This window comes from Lactuca virosa, chromosome 9 (assembly GCF_052849685.1).
Source record: "Lactuca virosa cultivar CGN04683 chromosome 9, Lactuca_virosa_CGN04683_v6, whole genome shotgun sequence".
NCBI classification, from domain to species: Eukaryota; Viridiplantae; Streptophyta; class Magnoliopsida; order Asterales; family Asteraceae; genus Lactuca; species Lactuca virosa.
In genome coordinates, this window is record NC_136434.1 from 300,717,221 (window position 1) to 300,740,114 (window position 22,894).

General features: G+C 36.9%; 1 protein-coding gene across 1 annotated transcript; it reads right to left on the reverse strand.

The window, feature by feature from the left end:
- Positions 1-8,099: 8,099 nt before the first annotated feature.
- Positions 8,100-12,672, reverse strand: LOC145136547 (putative disease resistance protein At5g66900). Its single transcript, XM_079070667.1, has 5 exons — positions 11,757-12,672; positions 11,232-11,635; positions 10,532-10,887; positions 10,135-10,349; positions 8,100-9,091 (listed from the first exon to the last, which is right to left on the reverse strand). Exons 1-5 carry the CDS (start codon positions 12,502-12,504, stop codon positions 8,274-8,276), a joined length of 2,541 nt encoding a protein of 846 aa, XP_078926793.1. The 5' UTR covers positions 12,505-12,672; the 3' UTR covers positions 8,100-8,273.
- Between the last annotated feature and the right edge of the window lie 10,222 nt (positions 12,673-22,894).

Genomic DNA, 22,894 nt, shown 5'->3' on the forward strand with positions numbered 1-22,894 from the left:
GTCGAGAGGTACATTTGGGGGCTAGTGCCTCCATTTCAGGGGAATGTCTTAGCTTCAAACCCCACTACTTTCGATAGTGCCAAGCGATTGGCACAGAGACTCATTGATCACGGAGTCTCTAACTCGACAACAACAACAACAACAACAACAACCCTGGCTGCCCCAGAACCCTCCAAAGCCGCTGACAACAAGCGGAAGTTCTGGGATAACAAGAAAGGAAAATCGGCACAGAACTCTGCCAAAAAGCAGCAAGTGATGGCTGTTAATGCTGCGATTGTGCCTACTGCTACAGCGCCAAGGAAGCCGTATACCAGCAATTTGCCCAAGTGCAACAAATGCACTTTTCATCATAATGGTGCCTGTCGGGAAATGCAGTGCGCTAACTGCAACAGAAAAGGGCATACTGCCCGATTCTGCAAGGCTCCGGCAAGGCCAGTTAACCAAGTCCCCGGCATGGGTGCGGGCCAGGCTTGCTATGGTTGTGGCGAGGTTGGTCATTTCAAAAGAGACTGCCCAAAGGCAAGGAATGCCGGCGGAGTGGGAAGGATTCTGACAATAGGCCACGAGGAAGCCGTAGCTGATCCTACGATAGTTACTGGTACGTTTCTCCTCGATAATTCATATGCATGTATACTATTCGATAGCGGAGCAGAGAGAAGCTTCGTAAGCCAGAAATTTGTTCACTTACTTAAACAAAAACCACGAGCACTAGAGGAATCTTTCACTGTAGAAATGGCAAACGGGAAAACGGAAATTACTAACTGCATATACATAGGTTGTACGCTAACTCTAGTTGGTCATACTTTCCAAATAGACCTTATGCTGGTCTCAATTAAAAGTTTCGATGTCATAATCGGCATGGATTGGCTAAGTCATCGTCGCGCCGACATCATGTGCTTTGAGAAAGCAGTTCGTCTTAACCTCCCTAACAACGAAACTCTAGTTATCTACGGCGACAAATCTAGTACGAACCTTCGCATCATTTCGTGTATCCAAGATCAGAAATGCTTGCAAAAGGAATATCATGCATTCCTTGCGCACATCGTCGATACGAGTCAAGAAGTGAATGATATTCAGAACATTCCAGAAGTACGCGGCTTTCCCGACATCTTTCCAGAAGAACTTCCGGGATTACCACCGCAACGCCAAGTCGAGTTCAGAATCGACTTAATGCCAGGGGCTACTCCAGTAGCCAAATCTTCTTATCGTCTGGCACCGGCAGAGATGCAGGAACTTTCCGATCAGCTTAACGAACTTCTCAAGAAGGGATTCATTAGGCCAAGCTTCTCACCTTGGGGAGCACCGGTCTTGTTCGTCAAGAAGAAAGACGGATCGTTTCGTATGTGCATCGACTACAGGGAACTCAACAAGCTTACCATTAAAAATCGTTATCCTCTACCCCGCATTGACGATTTATTTGATCAACTTCAAGGAGCAAACTACTTCTCGAAGATAGATCTAAGATTCAGGTATCACCAGTTACGAGTGTTAGATGAGGATGTTCCCAAGACAGCCTTCCGAACTCGTTATGGACACTACGAGTTTGTAGTGATGCCGTTCGGATTAACCAACGCACCAGCTGTATTCATGGATCTGATGAATAGGGTGTGCCGCCCTTACTTGGATCAGTTCGTCATTGTCTTCATCGATGACATACTTATCTACTCTCGAAGTAAGGAGGAGCATAGTCAACACCTACGAAGAGTCTTAGAAACATTACGATCGGAGAAACTCTATGCGAAGTTCTCTAAGTGCGAGTTTTGGATTCGAAAAGTCGAATTCTTCGGCCACGTTGTTAGTGAAGAAGGAATTCACGTGGACCCTTCCAAAATCAAGGCCATTGAGAACTGGTCAGCACCGAAGACACCTACAGAAATTCGTCAATTTCTAGGTCTCGCTGGCTACTATCGCAGGTTCATACAGAACTTCTCTAGCATCGCTAAGCCGCTTACTACACTGACCCAGAAAGGCGTGTCCTTTGATTGGGAAGAGAAACAAGAGAAGGTGTTCCAAACGCTGAAGCGAGCCTTATGCACCGCGCCAATACTATCCCTTCCAGAAGGAATAGAAGACTTCGTAGTCTATTGCGATGCATCCAACCAAGGGCTCGGATGTGTTCTGATGCAACGAGGTAAGGTCATCGCCTATGCCTCGAGACAGCTGAAGACACACAAGGTCAACTACACCACGCATGATCTTGAGTTAGGAGCAGTTGTGTTTGCCCTAAAGATCTGGAGACACTATCTGTATGGTACGAAAAGCACTATCTTTACAGACCACAAAAGCCTTCAACATATCTTTGATCAGAAGGAGCTCAACATGAGACAACGACGGTGGGTCGAGCTACTCAATGACTACGAATGCGAAATTCGTTATCATCCCGGCAAGGCCAACGTAGTAGCTGACGCCCTAAGTCAGAAAGAATACTCCGGTCGTAGAGTCAAATCATTGACTATGACTATCCATTCACACTTGTCCACACAAATTAAGGAGGCTCGGCTCGACGCTTTGAAACTTGAAAATGTGACGAGTGAATCCCTGAGAGGGATGGATAAGAACTTAGAAGTCAAGGGTGGCGGAGCCTTATACCTTATGAATCGGATCTGGACACCGAAACTTGGTGGTTTCAGAGACTTGGTCATGAACGAGGCGCACAACACCCGTTATTCCGTCCACCCGGGTTCAGATAAGATGTATCTGGATCTTAAAAAGCTATACTGGTGGCCTAACATGAAAGCAGATATTGCTACCTTCGTAAGTAAATGCCTTACTTGCGCCAAGGTCAATGTCGAATACCAGAAACCCTGCGGTCTTCTACAACAACCAGAGATACCGGAATGGAAGTGGGAGCGGATCACTATGGACTTCATAACCAAGTTGCCCAAGACAACGGGTGGACTTGATACCATATGGATCATCGTCGACAGATTGACCAAGTCCGCACACTTCCTACCCATCAAAGAAACCGACAAGATGGAGAAACTTACGAGAACCTACATTAGGGAGATTGTATGACTGCACGGTGTTCCCATATCCATTATCTCGGACAGAGATAGTAGATTCACTTCGAGGTTCTGGCAGTCGCTACAAAGTTCCCTAGGAACTAGGTTGGACATGAGTACAGCCTACCATCCACAGACCGACGGACAAAGTGAGAGAACTATCCAAACCTTGGAAGATATGCTGAGAGTCTGTGTGATCGACTTTGGGAAGGGATGGGATACTCATTTACCCCTTGTCGAGTTTTCCTACAACAACAGTTATCACACGAGCATAAAGGCTGCTCCATTTGAAGCCCTCTATGGCCGAAAGTGCAGATCCTCTCTGTGTTGGGCTGAAGTGGGTGACACCCAATTAGCTAAAGGACAAGTTCCTGACAGCACTCTCACGGGTCCGGAAATCATACGGGAAACGACAGAGAAGATCGTTCAGATCCGTGAACGATTGAAAGCCTCTAGAGACCGTCAGAAAAGCTACGCAGACAAACGAAGGAAACCTTTGGAATTCCAGGTGGGAGACCGAGTCCTTCTGAAAGTCTCACCCTAGAAGGGCTTGATACGCTTCGGAAAGCGTGGCAAGCTAAATCCAAGAGACGTAGGGCCTTTCGAGATTCTTGCTAGAATCGGCCCAGTAGCTTACAAACTCAATCTACCGCGTGAACTCAGTAACGTACATCCTACTTTCCACGTCTCGAACTTGAAAAAGTGTCTGTCCGACGAGACTCTTGTAATCCCACTCGACGAGATCGAGATCAACGAGAGCCTCAACTTTGTGGAAGAACCTGTAGAAATCATGGACCGAGAGGTCAAGCAAACGAAGCAAAGCCGTATCCCGAATGTGAAGGTTCGCTGGAACGCCAAGCGAGGACCTGAATTCACATGGGAGCGCGAGGATCAATTGAAATTGAAATATCCTCATCTCTTTACTTAGTTAATTGTAACTACTAATTTGCTTAAACTCTAATTTCGGGACGAAATTCCCTTTAACAGGGGGATGATGTGACAACCCGAAATTTTCATTCGTACAAACTCTAAAGTCAAGCACTTCAATTAAAAGTCAATTACATTTCTGATAATTGTTAGCCAATTTGGAGTCCGTTTGAGTGTTTTTAGTATTTATTCTTCAAACGAGCGAATGAAAGGAAGTACTGTCTCGGGTCTTGGAGTAGCAAACCCACACTTAGCACCCTAATAAAGAGTTCACGGCCAAACTTTTGCGGTTTGGGCCGTAAACTCTTGTGTGGCCGTGAACTCATGCCTTAGGCATGAGTTTACTCCCCAATTGGTTCATTTCCCACTTTCACCCTCAAGAACACTTACCTTTCTCTCTCAAGTAGCATCCCGTTCTTCACCCGATCTTCCGAAAACGTAAGTTTCACTTGACTTGATTTATTGTTATAACCTATCACCTAGTGTTTATACATCATTTCATCCATTCATTATTGATTTTCATGTAGATCTTCAAAACACCAAGAACACACACTAGTGTTCTCGTTCCTTAAACACCCAATCAAGCTTCTATCTTGTAAGTACACTTGCCCTAGCTTCTTATGTGCTTAATATGAACTTGTTAACACTTGAAAATCACCAAGAAACATAGGATCAAAGGAGTTTACAGCCAAGGGAGGTTCTTGGGCCGTAAACCCTTCTAAATGGGGTCAAATGAACCCTAGTCCCTTCCTAAGCCTAGAATACTAGTCTAGATCCTTCCTAGAAGTGTTTAAGACCTTAAACAACAATCAAAACAAGTCCCCATAAGAGTTTACGGCCGTAAACCCCTATGGAAGTGGTCCTTAGGCCGTAAACTCTACAAGTTAGGGTTATTGTACCCCTAATGCTTTCCTAAGGCTTGGACTTGGTCATAGAAGGCTTACCCTGACTTATAAGACCTTAAATCACACAATGGCATTTAGTACCATGAGTTTACGGCCGTAAACTCATGGGGGAAGTGACCTAGGGCCGTAAACTCCATAAGGAGTGGTTCTTGGGCCATAAACTCCAATGCCATGCCATACAACCCTTAGATGCAACCCTTTAGTATCATTAACACTTGAATCAAAGTGTTTCCATGACCTACGGTGTTTTAACTTGGTTAATTAGTTGTTAAATGACTAATTAGATACATATATGTTTCATTATATGTTAACTAGGATCAGTGTGTGTGTTCAAGTCCTCACTTGACACTTAGCATCCGTTACCGATCCTACTATCGCATCACTCACTTCAGGTGAGTTCATACCCCTGAAACTTATCTTTTAAATGATTTTAAATGCTTTTATAGGGGGGGATACAAGTAGATAACATGCTAGTTATAAGATCAATCACATGTGATTTATAACTGTGTTTCAAACCAGGATTTCATATACTTCAAACTGTGTTTCAAAACGATCTACTTTTAAATCGTTTTATAAAATGACATCAAGTCATTATTTATTTATTGTTCAAAACTCTTTAAATGTTTTACAAAACCTCTTTTCAACTTATATGTACTGTCAAAATCATGTCTATATATGTATAGTTATATAAGTAATGTTTAAAGGACTTAGGACGGCTAACTCGCTTTATTTCCTTTTCCTCGTTAGGATGTGGCCTTAGGGCATCGGTTATTCGTCCGAATGTCGTCTAAACATTAGTTATATATCCTGTATACATATATGGACATAAAAGTTCTATTCAATCAGTTCATTACCTTTGGGTAGCAAAGTTATACATTCATCTATTTATATACATAACTTACTAGTAAACTATAATAGGTATAGTTTAGGAAGATACTATCATATACAAATGCTATAACAGAGAATACTATAACAGAGAACACTAGACAGAGCATACTATAACAAGGATACTATTCAGAGAATACTATACATAGAATACTATTACTATAACAAGTATACTATAATAAGGTTCAGAGATAACATAATGTGAGATACTACTTCATGACACATCGACCATTTCGTTATGTCACGTTTTGTAACCAGAATCTCCTGGAGGGAGAGCGTGAGTTTGCGTATAGATCTATACTGGATTGACTATCCTACACCTTTGCTGTTCGCTACAGTGGGACTTGCAAGTCTACGGGTGCCAAATGTCATTTCTTCCGACGTCTTTCATCGTCGTGTTATAGTCAGATTAGCATGGTAACAATCATATCACATTTTGCCTTAATTAAACCATTGGTTTTAAGGTAGTTATAACTTCAGTAATTAATACAAATAATACTGTAGTACACATGTACATTTTTCCCATTATATTCAACTTGTGATCTTCTCACATAAAGGGGGAATATAAAACTATATTTTGGAAATGATAGTCATACTTGGGAAAAGCTTTCACTTTTACAAAGAGTCAAACATTCAAAACAGTCGAGTCTTGGTAGAAGACTACTTTTTATACTAGTAGAAAATATAGGATTTTCTAGGAGTTTTCAAACATATACAAACATTTACATTGTTCAGTTTCAAACATTTTCATTCAAACTTATGCAAACATTGACACTAAATACTTATGAACTCACCAGCTTTAATGCTGATCTACGCTTTCAAAATAACTTGTATTCTCAGGTCACCAGTAGACAGGTACCGATGACCAGGTTTTGAGAAGACGGAGCATCTTCAAGACTCGTCTTTTATTTTGATTATTCTTTTGGTGTCTTACTTCTATTAAAGAACACACTTGTATGAAATTTATACTATTAATGCAATGGATGATGTTGTTGCTTATTTACTACTTTGCATTGTTATGATACTGTACATGACATCCTCCGCCCCAGAACGTTTCCGCCGTTCTCGGTTTTGGGGTGTGACATATTTCGAGTACAAACATACATTTTACACCATTTCAAGATAACAAGGCAAACAAACAGTTGGGTCTTGGGTATAAGACTACTTTTCATTTTAAGTAGAAAATATAGGATTTTCTGGGAAGTATACTAACATTTTTATGAAACAAATACAAACATTAGACACTAAATACTTATGAACTCACCAACTTAAATGTTGATATTCTCTTTCAAAATAACTTGTATTCTCAGGGAACCAGTAGACAGGTACACGAGCACATGTTTTTTAGAAGACAGAGCATGTTCAAGACTCGTCTTTTATTTTTGCTATACATTTTTGGTGTCATACAACTATACAAAGAACACACATGTATTAACTATACTATTAATGCAATGGTTGTTGTTGCTTGTTTTACTATTGTGCATTGTTATGATACTGTACGTGATGTCCTCCGCCCCCGCCATCTCGGTTTGAGGGTGTGACAGAAGACATGTTCCATTTCGGCAATCCACTTCATCACGACCTTTGGGTCTTTGTCACCTTTGAATTCTGTAGGACGACACGTCATAAAGTCTTTGATTCCACATTCACGCGCTCCTTTTGGTCCAACTAATGGTGCTTTTAGAGCAATAACTAGAGGTTGGGTGGTGGAGGAGGTCCATGAGTGGATGACTCAGATTGGGCAACACCCTCGGGGGTGTCACCTTGATCCCGAGAGTCCGATAAAGTTCTCGATAAATCCCTCATTCGTTCGTCAATCAATTGCCTCATTTCAATTCGGCTTTGTTCTCTGTGGTCATGTAGAAGCTTCTGGATTGCCTCAAGAGTGACCGGAGGGGAATGGAGCTCACCATCATTGTTGCCTTGGTTGACCACTCTAGGTGGCCTATTCACAAGAGGCCCTTGATTTGGAGCTTGTCCTCGTCCTTCTTCACGGGATGTTTGACTCGTTGTTCGCGTCATCACGCTACAATACTTCAACACTTTAGTATACATCATTATCCACATATCTATATTAGTAGATTTCAACCATTAGCATAGCATTTCCTAAGACATGCAACTTCTAACAACATTCATAGCAAAGGTCTATCCCATATTTCACAAACCCACTTCATAGTTCCACCGATTTTGAGTATGTATCATGTGTTTGCCTTGGACTACTTAAGATTTCATTCTTTTATATGATATTTCCTTAATGTCAATATCATTTCTTTTTGGGGTTCACATTTTTATAATCATAAAATAACATAAATCTGCAATTTTTTCCCGATTATTTCTTGACTGGGGTTATTCTATGCTTGATTCAGGAACCAGTCACAAATTACAAAAAACACTCTTACACAAATTACAAAAATCATTTATACACACAATCAAAATGTCATCTCATCTGTTTGAAGAACAATATACTAAGAAAATATGCACTCTACTAATCATATTATATATGCAGCATCAAGGGGAACAAAATATTATAATTTGTATTATTGACATGAGTTCGTCAAAACGGCATGATTTTCTTAAGGGTTTCTAATGGATCTTCGTGCACCAAATCAATCTCAACATTACTATACTCCTGCCATTTGTAAGATATCTCTTCATTACATACCACACGTACATGAGACAGGTCCTCGACAGAATCTGGCAGCTCATGTACTCCTGTACAACCCTTCATATAAATCGTCCTTAAACCTCTCAATTTCCCCGTTTTTTCCGGCAACCCACTCAAGCTCAAACAATCCGAAATGTCAAGAACACTCAAATTCTCAAGTTTACACATCGATTCCGGCAACTTATCCAATTTCGTACAAGAACGAAGATTAAGTGTTTCCAAATTAATCAAACCCCCAATTTCTCCATTAAATCCGCACATCTCGTTACAATTCGTGATGCTTATCTTCTTGAGATAGACGCTGCTACATAATGTCTCAGGGAATTCGACCAAGTCTTGGGAGTAGTCGATCTCGATTTCAACTAATTGTGGCCAGATATTTTGGTGCCTGGTACTAAGTTTCTTGAAACCGTTGCCAATTTTGCACATTATGAAGGACACTTTTTGCAGGTTTATTAGTGATAAAATTGAGGGACTTATGTCGACACGTTCGAGTCTGATTCTTGTTAGGTTGTGGGAAGAGGTAAGAAAATTGAAATTGGTGAATTCTGTAGGGTATAAGCCGTGGTTTGTGATGTTTAGAATCTTTAATTTTGGATTTCCAGCTAAGAAATTGGGTAAAGTGTAGGTTTTTGACATTAAGTTCAAGATTAGAACTTCAAGGTAGGGTACTCCCATGTCGCACCATTTTGAGGAGAAGGATTCTCCTGCAATAAAAGATTGTAATTGATTAATAAATGAAAACGTAATGTGAGAATAAACTCATTAGAACCCTTTTGTCCCATACCTAAAAAGACTTTCCAAAGGGCCAATGGCCTAGCGGTATGGAGTGACCATCTCATATGAGAGGTCAAGGGTTTAAGTCTCGGTTGAGACATAGGTGGTTATTTAAGAGTAGATTAGTTAGTTTGCCGTTTCAAAAAAAACCTAAAAAGACTTTCACTTGTCGTATTATTTTAAGAAATAGCAACATCTTTTATTAATTTGTTTAGTTCATCTTTCTTTCAAAACTTCTTATTACATGTACATTGAAATATATACCAATTATAGTAATGTAATATGAATAACTTTAACTGCTATAATTGATAGATTTCTTTAAAGTATAATGTGTAATAAGAAAAATAATAAATTGGAATTGCAAGGCTATAATTAGGTAGATTTTCAATAAAAAAAAGGCTTGAAAAGGAAAAAGTTAAAAATATAATGTGGAAATACGTTGCTATTTATTGCATTTCAGCCCTTTTGGGAACAGATACAAAACCAACATATTTTTATGTATGTACCTAGTTTCATTTTCATTTATTCCTATTACGGTATTGTACTTTGAATAATTTTCAAAAATAGTAATGTCATCAAAATACAAAGCAATCTTAGCTGCTATAATTGGGTGGGTTTTCAAAATATAATATTCTAACAAGAAAAAAAAAATCAAAATTAAAATAGTGTACTTGGGTAAAATTTCAAAGTACAATGATTTAAAAATTTGGAAATACAAATGATGTAACATAAAGAAATAAAAGTAGGATGCTAGAATAAACAAACAAATGAAAAGTACGTTGCTACTTCTTGAATTTAGACCCTTTTGGGAACAAGTATAAAACCAACATATTTTCTGTCTTTCGTATTCAATATAAGGTATTAGTTTATATTTATTTGACAAGTGAGAAAAAAGAACAAACTGGCAACAAACATAAAAGCAACATAAGTGGGGTTGCATAGTTTCCATTTAAATTTATGAAAGAATAAAAACCTGTGGAAATAGACAATATGCGGGCTTGCATAGGTTCTTGAACTTGTTCGATTGATGAAGGAAAGTCATCTCCTCGTGCATTTATAATCAATCTTTTCCTTTTTTCTAACGACAGTTTGCTATTTAAGTGAATAGCAAGCTCCCTCAGCAAATCATGTTGTGTCACAAATTGCTGGTCACAATGGTTAACTCTTTCACCCAAATCATTTTTAAACCTAAACAATTTAGACATTAAATTAAATTGATGTCTTGATATATGTTTTTTTTTAAACTTAAAGAAGAAAGAAGAACTTAATGGAGAAACCAAAGTGAAGAAAATTTTTCTTAAATACTTTCTAAATATCATCTATCAAAACAACACTTAAATGGTAAAAAAGAGTGAGCATAAGTGAAATACCCTGAGATCATTAGATCGACAAGATTTCTATAGGAAAGTTCAAAGATCTTAGCAAGGGTATCAACGCCACCATCATCATGTTTGTACAAATGCACCCACATATTTAAGAGGGCGCTAACCGGGATCCTTTGATCCTCAGGGAATAGCCCCAAATCCAAGAAACATTCTTTAAATTCATCATCCAAGGCCTCAAAGCTTCTTTCTAGGCCGATGAGTACATCCTTGTGTAAATCTAGAACCAACCTTCCATGAGACAAAGATTTTAGCATGGATTCCCATACTGACTTATCCTTCCCGTTTAAAGATCTACCAACCACAGAAAGAGTAAGCGGATGTCTTTTGCAACATGTTACCATCTACATACAAAAATTACTTACTTCTTTAGGAAGATAAAATATATTAATCATAACGAATGAAATTGACGATATTTTTTTGTTTACCAATGATAGCAACATTTAATTTAATAACTAATAAACCAACTACATAACACATATAGATTGAAAAATGTAAGATGTTGCTATTATTAGTAAAAATAATAAAGTAAGTAACATTGCTATTATTAGTAAAAATAAAGTAGCATTGCTATTATTTGTAAAAGTTATTGGTAAAGTAAGTTGTTATTCCGTACAATATGTTCTAAAAAAAGTAAAGTAGAAAAAAGAAGTCCTATATTCATTTTAGGAATAGAGCATATAGTTACCTGATTCACAAGATTTTCACTAATAACTGGACTAGGCCTCTTCCCTCCTTTAGTAAATGCAGATTGGCGAAAGAGAGTTTTAGCATCTTTCTCGTTCAAAGGGTCAAATTTGAAGACATCATAGTTTGTAAATGCAGTCCTAGACGTGACAAGAATCTTGCATTCTCTGTTCCTTGATGGAAAGTTGTCAATGAACGTATCAGACCATACATCATCTAATACCAGAAGCATGGGACCAACTACTTTCTCATTCAAAAAGTTCTCAAGCTTGTTCTTTGCATCTTCATTACTTTGAAACGAAACTTGGGGACCCGAGAAATTTGGATTAAAGAGATCATTGACGATTACCATGAAATTGGGTGTTTCTGAAACTGTCACAAAGAAGATGTTCTCCCCGTATTTTTCTGTTCAAATGTAAGAAACGATAGCGATAGCATCAGGCCAGTTAAACTAATTACTCCTGTTTCCATATAAAAAACCCTAAAATTTGATTCATGAATGTGATTGATTAGGATTTAGGATTACCTCGAATTTCAGTGTCATTGCATAGCATTTTCACCAAAGTCGTCTTTCCACATCCGCCAGCAGCAGCAACAACCAACACCGATCGATCATCACAATCCATTGGATCACCATAATCGTCACTACCGATACCTGCAACAACCTCCGCCTTCAGCTTCGCTAATGGTTCATCAAACGCTACAATTCCCTTCGGAAGTGCTGGAGCTCGCCAACCATACTTTTCTCGTTCCATGTTTTCACTTCCAGATCTGTCTGTTCTCGTAGACGTCGACATTGAACCACTGTAATTACCGTTCCAGCTTTTACTCAGTTGAATATCTTTCACATCCGAAGCTATACTATCCATTTTTATTTTGATATCGTGCACCCCTGAAAGCGTCTCCACAATGCCCCGAGTCTGGAATACTTGCACTTCGATTTGAAAGAATCGTAACAATTTACCGTTGAAGTCTTTTAGCTTCAGTGAGTACTTGAACTTCTTGAAGATATTTCTCTTCACTTTCGCACATTTATTGACGAGTTTTTCCGCTTCTTCGAGTTCCTCTTTGAACATCTTCCGCTCTTCCTCTGTGCGATCTAGTTTCCGATTCATATTGACTACATCCTCAATAATCGGTGTTATTCTCTGTAAGGTGAGAGTAAGTTGTTTCAGTTCTGGCTTGAAATTGGCTGTGGTTTTTACTACATATATTACCAGATTAGTAAGTTTGGCGATGGATTCGGAAATAAGGGGATCTACGAGAAAAGCCATGTTTGTGTGTGGCTTAAACTGAAATCAGCATAAAAGTGAGCAGGGAGATGAGATGGATGGATTTGATGATTGGAAGATGTTGGAAAGAAAACAGAGCTTCACAATTGCACCTCCTGGTCAACGCCTTCCCTCAAATCTTAATGAACAAATAATATTACAAAAAGAAAAAGAGAAATGAAATAATGGCAGCCGCCGTTACCAAAATTTTAGTGGGAAGTGCTACTGTCCTAGTGGACGAACGCGGACCATCCGCGTAAATAATTTTGGAATTTGCACGTTTTTATATCTCTACTCTCAATCAATTAGAAAATTTTAAATTTTCATATAAATTGTTTGTATCTCTATAAAACTTTTTAGTTTTTAACAGGTTATATGTTTTAGTAAAATGTATATAGTCCGCCGTAAATTTATTAATAATTATGAACGAAAACTGTAAAAATAGAGAGGGGAGAGTGGAGAGTGAAAACTGAAAACCCCAAGTCCCTAACCATATAAAAAACAAAACACTCCTAAACTACCAAACACATATCTAGATTCTAGAATCACCCAAACTTCTACGGGCTTAAAAGTTTCTAAAAAAACATTATCCAGTTTACCACTTAACCCAACGCTTATGGTAGCGGCCCATTCCCACCAATCAACTAGTCAGGCCCAGAAACTTAAAGTCCATCAACCAGCCCACTATAACTTGGCCTACAGTTAAAGGGCCTAATCCGCTACCCAGTACCCACCAAAGGTAGCCCACTCCCATAACAAGCACCAACTGCATTGATGAGCATCATCATACCTTCAACTGTATTAAATTGTCTTTTTCTTTGTCTTTAATAACTTGAATGAGCACAATATTTAATCCGAGCAACTATATTTAGCTGTTTTCTTTTAGCTTAGTTGATTAAGAAGGCTTAACGGGTTAAAGCCAAAATGTGTGATTTAATCCCTATAAGATAAAACTCTTTATATTTTGCCCTTCAACCAATTTTTCAAGAGACCTTGGCCATATAGTTTCATCGGCCCATGACCCCACAAATCCCAACTGACAACTTCTCAAAATTATTAATGATTGGATATGGTAACATGAAAACCGAAAACTAATAGATATGTAAAGATGCTAATACAAACATAATGAGTTTGATGTTGTCCTGCAAACAAAAGTAATTTGTTTTCCATGTCAATGTGTCGATAAATATGTTTATTTCTTAATATAATTCAATCATAAACTTGAAAATATACAAAGTAAACTACCTAATTTGGTATGTTTGGTTGTAGGTTGAAGTAATCAGAGAATGTTGCTATTGGAGTCATATTTGTTAATTTATAGTCTTTATTTTATATTGTGTTTAGTATAGGGGCCTTTATGTAACTATATTGTGTGCGTGTGTGTATATATATATATATATATATATATATATATATATATATATATATATATATATATATATATATATATATATATATATATATAGAGAGAGAGAGAGAGAGAGAGCTAGGTTCAAATGTTTCTAGCAATTATTGTGTACATGTATGCACCAATGAGAATTCAGGAAATAATAAATCATTAAATAAATTAAAAAAGTGTATAATGGTAAACTTAATATATCTAATTATGGTAAAAAAAAAATCATTTAATGCCTCCTTTAAATAATGGAAATCAGTTTAAAACCCTAGATATCACCCTCTTTTTCGTCTGCATCGAACATCGCCTCTTCCTCCAATGAACATTGTTCCCTCCATCGGCTCTCCATCGTTACCTATTTCAGCAAAGAAAAATGAGACGGCTGCTCAGGCAATATTTGTTTCCTCGTCTACATATATTGATGATCAGAATGATATCAGTAGCGAAAGGTCTCATGGTATGATTGATTTCAGATTGAGGATGATGGCTAGGTTTCAGTTTAAGGCTGGTGCTTCGTGGTCTAAACGTCGGATTCTGAAGATTTATGCCCTAATTTGTTGATTGGGGTTGCGTCTTCTCATTGTCGATAGCAAAAAAACCGGGGAAAAACAACAGCAGCAGATGGCGGTGAAGAGGTGCTCAGTGCCTGTTGTGGAGTCTGCAAAAGGAGGTGAAAACGAAGGCAGCAGGGGATTTTAGGTCGTCAACGCCACCACTGATAGAACCCTAAATCTGTTGTGATATGATTCTACCTTATGTGGTTTTCTCATTGCCTGCCTCTTCCCAACGTTATAGATTAAGTTGGAGGGAGAACGAAGAGGATAGGGCTTTTTCAGATAGATGACAAGAGGGCTAATCCTTCTACAGCTCCATGTCGTCAAAGACTTATATTATTACAATGGTAACAAGCTACCTTTTGCTGCTGCTCAAATTGTTCACTCTTTCAGAAATGAGGTATTTTTTTTAGGTTAAGGTCTACTCGAATTGGATTTTCTTTTTGGTTCCCTGATTATCGGTTTTTACTTTTTAGTTGCATTTGTTGTTCAAGCATGATTTGATTTGTATTCACAAGATGTCAAAATGGTGTTCTTAGTGAAGACACGTGTTTTATTCTTTAAGAATATTCTACAACAATTTTATAATTTTATTATAATAATCTGTACAGAGTGTTATATTTTAACAGAATCATATAAGAATCATCTTGTCAGGGTTCTTTTGGAATTATATTTTAGATAATAATTTAACATGTTTGATTGTATTGAGCTTTTTGGATGCATTCTTTGTAATATATTGTTTACGTTTTTATTAAATATGTTAGTTGACCACTCTCTTAGAATATACATAAAGTCAATCTCAAAAAGTATATTGATCTCGAAAATTTGTCAATTCTATTTGAATTATTCTTTTAGATTAAGCTATATGTATTGTTTTTTATATTTATAAAATTTTGAAAGAATTAAAGGTTGAGTAGTAGTATTCTAGTTACATAGTTTTTTATGGGTTTAGGTTTTGAAGAAGATGTCATGTTCTCTTCTTGGCTATACTTCATTCTTTTTATCTTTTGGTTATCTTTTTAGATGAAAGATCAAGTTTTTTTTTGTTGATAAACTATGAATGGTCCTCCAACATTTGCATAATACAAATTCTTTAAGAATATTCAAAACCATTCTGCAAGAATAGTTTATTCTGTAAGAATATTATTGTTGTATTCTGATAGAATTGTAGTTAATTATTTATATGTTTAATGTGCAGTTGTTACAAGTGTATCACTAAAAAATATTTTGCAATGCATTTGTGATAGAAATGGCTTGAAGACCTGATGGGAAAGGCTTGAAGAATGAATTAAAGAATGATCTCACTCACTGTTTAAGAATGTTGTTATTTTTTAAGAATTACACTTGTTATTCTTTCAGAATGTTGTTATGATTCAATGAATCACAATCATACAATGTAATTATTTGGTATATTATTAGTTCAAGAATCGATTTTGTGTATTCTAACAGAATAAAATCGAAAATATATTTACTAATTTATGATTGGCATTCTGCCATTCTGAAAGAATAAAATCGAAAAATATATTTACTAGTTTATGGTTGGCATTCTATCATTCTGACAGAATAAAATCGGATTTTTAAATTTGAATTAATTTAAAATATTCAGATTTTAAAAAATAAATGAATTAATTATCCCTAAAAATCCGAAAATTTCCTTTTTTAATATAGTTTAATTGACTAAAATGTCCTTATGCTGAAATTTGTGTGATTATATGGTACATGTTATCCTATTCTAATATCATAGACCCTCAGATCATGACCTTTGATTCTATTCCATCCGATGGTCCAGATCTGTGCATTCTGGCACACAATAGTTAGTAAAAACAAAATAACCTAAGCATATATATATATATATATATATATATATATATATATATATATATATATATATATATATATGTATATAGTACCTTAATCAAGAGGGCTTTTACCACGTTCAAACATGGTATCAAGCTAGGGTTTCTAAACCCCTGCTTCACGTGCGGTACTTCTCACAAGTCAGGAATTTTTTTTTCTGCCACGATCTTGTTCTTCACTGCTCACAGTCGGCTCTTTCATCATGGATTGCTCTCTTCTTTTCGTCTAGGTGCTCGATATCTACCTCTGCTTCTATAAGACTGATACTCACGCACAACCCCTGCCTTACTCCTCTTTCTGCTGCATGCCCTTAGTATTATCGTGACTGCTCCCATCTCCGGTCATTATATCCACTGTACCAGCTTCTTCATTGACCACTGCTCCATCCAAACTGAACTTGGTATGTTCACTTACAAATGTTTACAACCAATTCAGTTTCAAATTGAATGTTGATGGTTCTCGATACAATTTGTGGAGGCAAATATTTTCTAACATGTGTCATGGAACAATGACTTATGGCCATTTATCGGGCAAGTCAAAACCCACCAGTAATGATGACGAGGAATGGTTCTCGATTGATGCACACTTAAAGTCCTAATTCTACAGTACCTGTGATCCTAGTCTTCCCCAGATTATTTCCAGTGATGATTGTTCTACCAAAGATCTTTGGGATAGGCTTCAAGAATTTTTTTGGCAACAATAAGATGTCCCGAATGTTACATATTCAAGATCAGTTTCGTAATACAAAGAAAGGCTCCCGCTCCATCACCGGATTTTGCCAAGGAAATTCTCTCTCATGTTGACATGGCCACATGTAATCCATGTGCAACTCCTTCCGACACCAAGTCTAAACTGTCCCTGAGGGTGATCATGTTTCTGGCCCCACCCTCTATCAGAGTCTTGTTGGCTCTCCAGTATCTCACATTCACTTGTCCTGACATGGATTATGCGGTTCAACAAATCTGTTTGTGCATGAATGATCCTCGTGAACCGCATCTTCTGGCTCTCAAACGTAATCTTCGGTATATTCAAGGTACGTTGTCTCACGGTCTCCTTATTCGACCTTCCTCTATTGATCACTTGGTTTCTTACTCTGATGCTGACTGGGCTGGCTGTCCTCACGCTCGTCGCTCTACTTCTGGTTTTTGTGTTTAGCTTGGTGATAACCTAATCTCTTGGTCTTCCAAACATCAACATGTTGTTCCGTGCTCCTCTGCTGAGGCTGAGTATCGCGGGGTGGCTAATGTATTTGCTGAAGCTGCCTGGCTTTGAAACCTACTTCTTGAGTTATCTTGTCTATTGTCTAAAGCAATGGTTGTGTTTTGCGATAATGTGAGTGTTATGTATTTACCGTGCAAATCTATACAACATCAATGTACCAAGCATGTGGAAATAGACTTGCATTTTGTTAGGGAACATGTTATTGGTCATGTATGATTCTTACATGTGCCATCAACTTACCAGTTTACGGATATATTCACTAAAGGTCTTCCAACACAGTTATTTTTAGACTTTCGGGACAGTTTAAACATTTGTAAACCCCATGCTCAAAGTGAGGGGGTATGTTAATTTATAGTCTTTATTTTATACTATGTTTAGTATAGGGGCCTTTATGTAACTATATTGTGTGTGTGTATATATATATATATATATATATATATATATATATATATATATATATATCCTTGCAATACAATAGCCTAATCAAGAGGGTCTATACCACATTCAACAATATCTAGTAAAACTGAAAGGTAGTTATGCTAATTAAATAAAGTTCACTCGCAAAAATGAATAGGCTAAAACTATGGATGTTGTTGTTGTTAGTTTAACTATTGCAGTTGTGGATTGTATTCATTCCTTGATACTAATATACTAGTAATACAAATGTGTTTTATATATTAGTTTGTGTCATTAAGTCCCACATCAGGTACTTAATGGAGTAGGTGAAATAAGTATACTCTATATAATTCGGTCCTATAGCGACAATAAAAAGTAGTTGAAATAATTTTCGTGTTTCTTTTCATATATTCTTTCTCTTTAGTATATTAGGTTCTTTTTGTATATTTTGAGTGTTGAGGGTAGTGTAGGCAAATGCATTGACATATATGTATGTGTATGTAAGTAGTAGTTGTGTTTAATAAACGTCAAGTTATGTTTTTAAGACAGTAATTCGATTCGTCATGTGTTCCAAAAAAGATTTCAAGTCCTATCAAACAACCTAATCGAAATCAAAGGAACTGGGAAATAAACAGACCGCTAATGTCCCCTTCTTGGAGTGATAAAAGATCATTAATGTTAGCACGGGTAGATTTGTTTAGGCTTGTGGGTATACTCCCATAAGAGGCTCCGTAAGGGTGATTTGTTACCCTTACATCATCTCCAACCCATCTCCATTTCCCCCCCCCCCCCATAAATGGAGTAAAAAATGGGGTAAATAGTGTTTCATCTCCAACCTTACTCCATTTTCTACCCCATTTTTTACCCCAAAAAGTATATTCCTAGAATATTCCATTTTTATAACTTATATATATTATCAAATACACCCCTCTACTAATTAGATTTTAACAAATATATATTATATTTTTTCATTACAAAAATATTTCAAATTATATTATCATAAATAAAATTTTTATATTTAATAAATTTAAATTAATTATTACTTTATTATAAATAATTATTAAATAAATAAGATTATATTTCTAATAAATATATCAAGGTTACGATCATATTTGTATCTAAATTATAATTAGTAGATAAAATAAACTAGAAATGTATAATAAATATTGCATTTAAATTATAATTAGTATATAAAATAAACTAGAAATGTATACAATAAAAATGAAAGGGACTAAAATTGGCAACCAAACTTCAACTCCATTTTTGGATATATGAATAGTATTCCCCCAAATATGGGGGAATACTATTCATATCTCCAAAAATGGGGGTGGAAATGGGGTAGGGTTGGAGAAGAATGGGGAAAGAAACGGGGGAAAAAATGGAGTTTGGGGGTGGGTTGGAGATGCCCTTACCACGTGTGAACACCATTTACATAAAAGAGCAGGTTTGTTGTGGCATGGCTCCTTGAGGGCCTATCGTGGAAAAATGAGGGGATCTCTCTTTCTCTCTCTCTCTCTCTCTCTCTCTATCTATCTATCTCTCTCTCTCTCTCTCTCTCTCTCTCTCTCTCTCTATCTGTGTGTGTGTATGTATGTGATATATATATATATATATATATATATATATATATATATAATTCCTTTCTCTCTTCTTCTATGTGTGTACACACCATTTCATCAACTAGGTAGGGATGGTATGAAATGGTGTTTTGATGATGTGGCCACCCCTTTTGGCACCTTCACCCGACTCTAGATGGCCTTATATTCTGCTTTATTAGATAAGTTAGGAATCAACCTTGAATTTTTTTTAGATTTGTTTCAATGATTTATTATGATGCATAAAAGTTGACTATTTCCATGCTAACCAAACAATCCCACCCCTACGTGTACACATCCAAGAAGGAAAAAGATGTGAAAATGTGTCAAAAGTCTATCAAAATGAACAATTTTCCTTAAAAAATAACACTAAAAGGTAAAATAAAAGCTAGAAATCAAGTTGGGTCTTAAAGTTGGTTTTAAACTGTGTAATTAGTCGAGCAAACTTTCTTGAACCGAATTTGGGCACTTAGAATAACAATATGATACCTTGATAATCGGGCCCTTTTAACAAGTTTTACGCCCAAATGGGAACCAAGCCCAAGGCACACCTATAATCCATATTGGTATACCACCATCGCATCCCACGGTGAGGTGAGGTGACACTGCGGTGGTGCGATGAACACCACATCGTTCGATATGCGGTGATGCAGTGATGCCCCTCACATGACCCAATTCCCACGCGCCTTCTTTCTCTTTTCACTTCCTCCAACGACTACAAACGATTATTGTTTTAAATTTAAATTTAAATGTTTTATTTTTTACAACTATAAATATTACATCTTTTACTCTTCATTTCGCACAACTTTCCTCAATTTCTAGCATTATTTTAACTTTCATTTACCAAATTGAATTCAAACAACCCTCCCACCAATCTCACCCCAAGATCCGGCCGAAACAAATCACATGGAAGGGGTTCCACAAGACCAATTCGAAATGTTTTTCATTTCGATCCACCAATTTATTGACAATAACCAGATGCTCCGATTATTTCACCCTCATCACATCTCCAACAATTTTGTAACGTCCCAATCATAAGACCCAAAAAAAAATTAATTACTAAAATAGTACATCATCTCAATTTCATAAACCAAGGTAATAAAAACTCTATTAATACATCATCGTTATCAGAGTGAATCACAGAAAGCGCAAACATGTGGTGTGTGCTCTGCAATCAGCCCGAGCTCTTCCATTTGAAAACCGAAGTACCTGAAACATAAACTGAAAACTGTAAGCACAAAGCTTAGTAAGTTCCCCAAGATATCACATACCATACATACATAAATCACATGCTGGGCCCCCGCCCTCCATCGGGCCTCGCCCGGTATCGAGTCTCACTCGGCTTCGGGCCCCACCCGACATTGAGCCCCACTTGGCTTCGGGCCCCGCCTGGCATCGAGCCCTGCTCGGATTACAGATCTGTCAATCACCAGGCCTCGCATGACATTGGCCCCCGCCCGATACACACCTAATCATATAACCATATAATCATATAAACTTATAATCTTACTAGCACGTGCAATAATCACAAAGACAATAGCATACCATACAGTCATCGAGCCTAGCCCGGTAAGCATAAAAGCACATACGGATAACTAGCATACAATATACTCATCAGGCCCCGCCTGGCATCGGACCTTTCCCGGTAAGCATACCATACATACACATGTACGTGTCACGTAGACATCTAACATACTAACATATCAACCATGGGCCGACATTGGTTCCTTCGACACGCTAAAACACAGTGAGAAAACTCACATCTGTCACACCCCCAAACCAAGGATGACGGAAACGTCCGGGGGTGGAGGACTTCATGTATAGTATCATAACAACAAATTGCAATAGTGATCAAAGTAAACACAACCAACATAAATATAATTGAAAGAGTTACATCATTGTATGCGTTTACATGTTTCCAAATCAATTACATTATGTTGACAAAAATGAAATGTTTGACGCTTTACGTCCCATCCTCAAAAGCACTTGGTTACCTGTTTATTGATTTCCTGAGAATACAAGTAGTTTTGAAAGAGTGTCAACAATTAAGTTGGTGAGTTCATAAGCTTTTGAAAGCGATGCTAAAATCCTTTTCTTGTAAGTATGATGTTTGTTCAAGAAAGATCCCATATTTTCTTATGTAATGCATTGTAGCCTTAAAAATCAAGACCGAAGTGTACAAGTATTTTACCATACTTAAAGTAATTTTATGCAAGTTTAAATCGACGTAAACTCGTTAAATTTAGAAGTAAAACCCGTAAATCTTATGTTTTGTTAATACCACATGTGAGTTATTATAACCATACTATGACTCAGACGGCCTCGTAATACGACGTTCTTCAGGCGTCGCAAGTTAAATGACACTTGTCACCACAGACCTGCCGGTCTAGCTGTTGCATGCAGCTCAGGTGTGGGTTTGTCAGACCCAATATAGATCTATACACAACTATCACGTTCTCCCTACAAGAGACTCTGGTTACAATTTACAGGACTTTTGATTTTGTTACATGGATGTAACACGAAGCGAATGTCTCACAAATTTATTCATTAACAGATTTACGTGAACTGAAAACCTTTGGTAAAGAGTTTGAAATGTAATGAAACATAAACTATACCTATTATAGTTGTATAATCGTTTGTAATGTAAAGCAATATAAACTATTCTTCCGTAGTTTATCAAATGTCTGTATGAAATTGATGTAAACTTTGTTTATAACCTTAAACTAATTACTATACTTGTGAAGGTAAAATCCATTTGGTTTCTGGTGTATGTCATTACACTAAGACGAAATGACATATAATGTAAAAACATATATTCACATAATGATACACACCTTGCTCAACAAGTTACAAGGTGCAAATGAAATTGATAGCATTTTTCTAGTATTAACATTTCTATTCTGTTGTTAGAAATTTTATAGAAAAATCATCAAAGATCCAAATCAGAATCTGTAAATTCTGAGAGTTTGGAAAATGAGTCTAGTTTGTTCATAAATTTTATTATGATTTTTAGTGACCTCCAACTTGTGTAAAAAGGTCCTTAATCACAGACTGGTTCGGATTTGTTCTTGAAATGATAGACAGTTTTGTAAAAATCACCATAAATTGTAGAAAAATCGTATGGAGATGTGCAAGTAGTCATTTTAAAGGTATGAACCTGAACTATTTGCACCTAATACAGTTTTGAAAACTAAAATGTTTAAGTTGACCAAAACAGTCCGTGAATGGAGTTAAACTTTTCTGATGAAGGCTGTTAAATGAGTTTAGTTATGTTCTTAGTGTTTTAACTTGTATTCCCCCCCTTAAAACTTAAGAAAAACATGAAAAGATAGGGGTATGTACTCACCTTGTGTGTTCTTAGTGGATGGATGTTG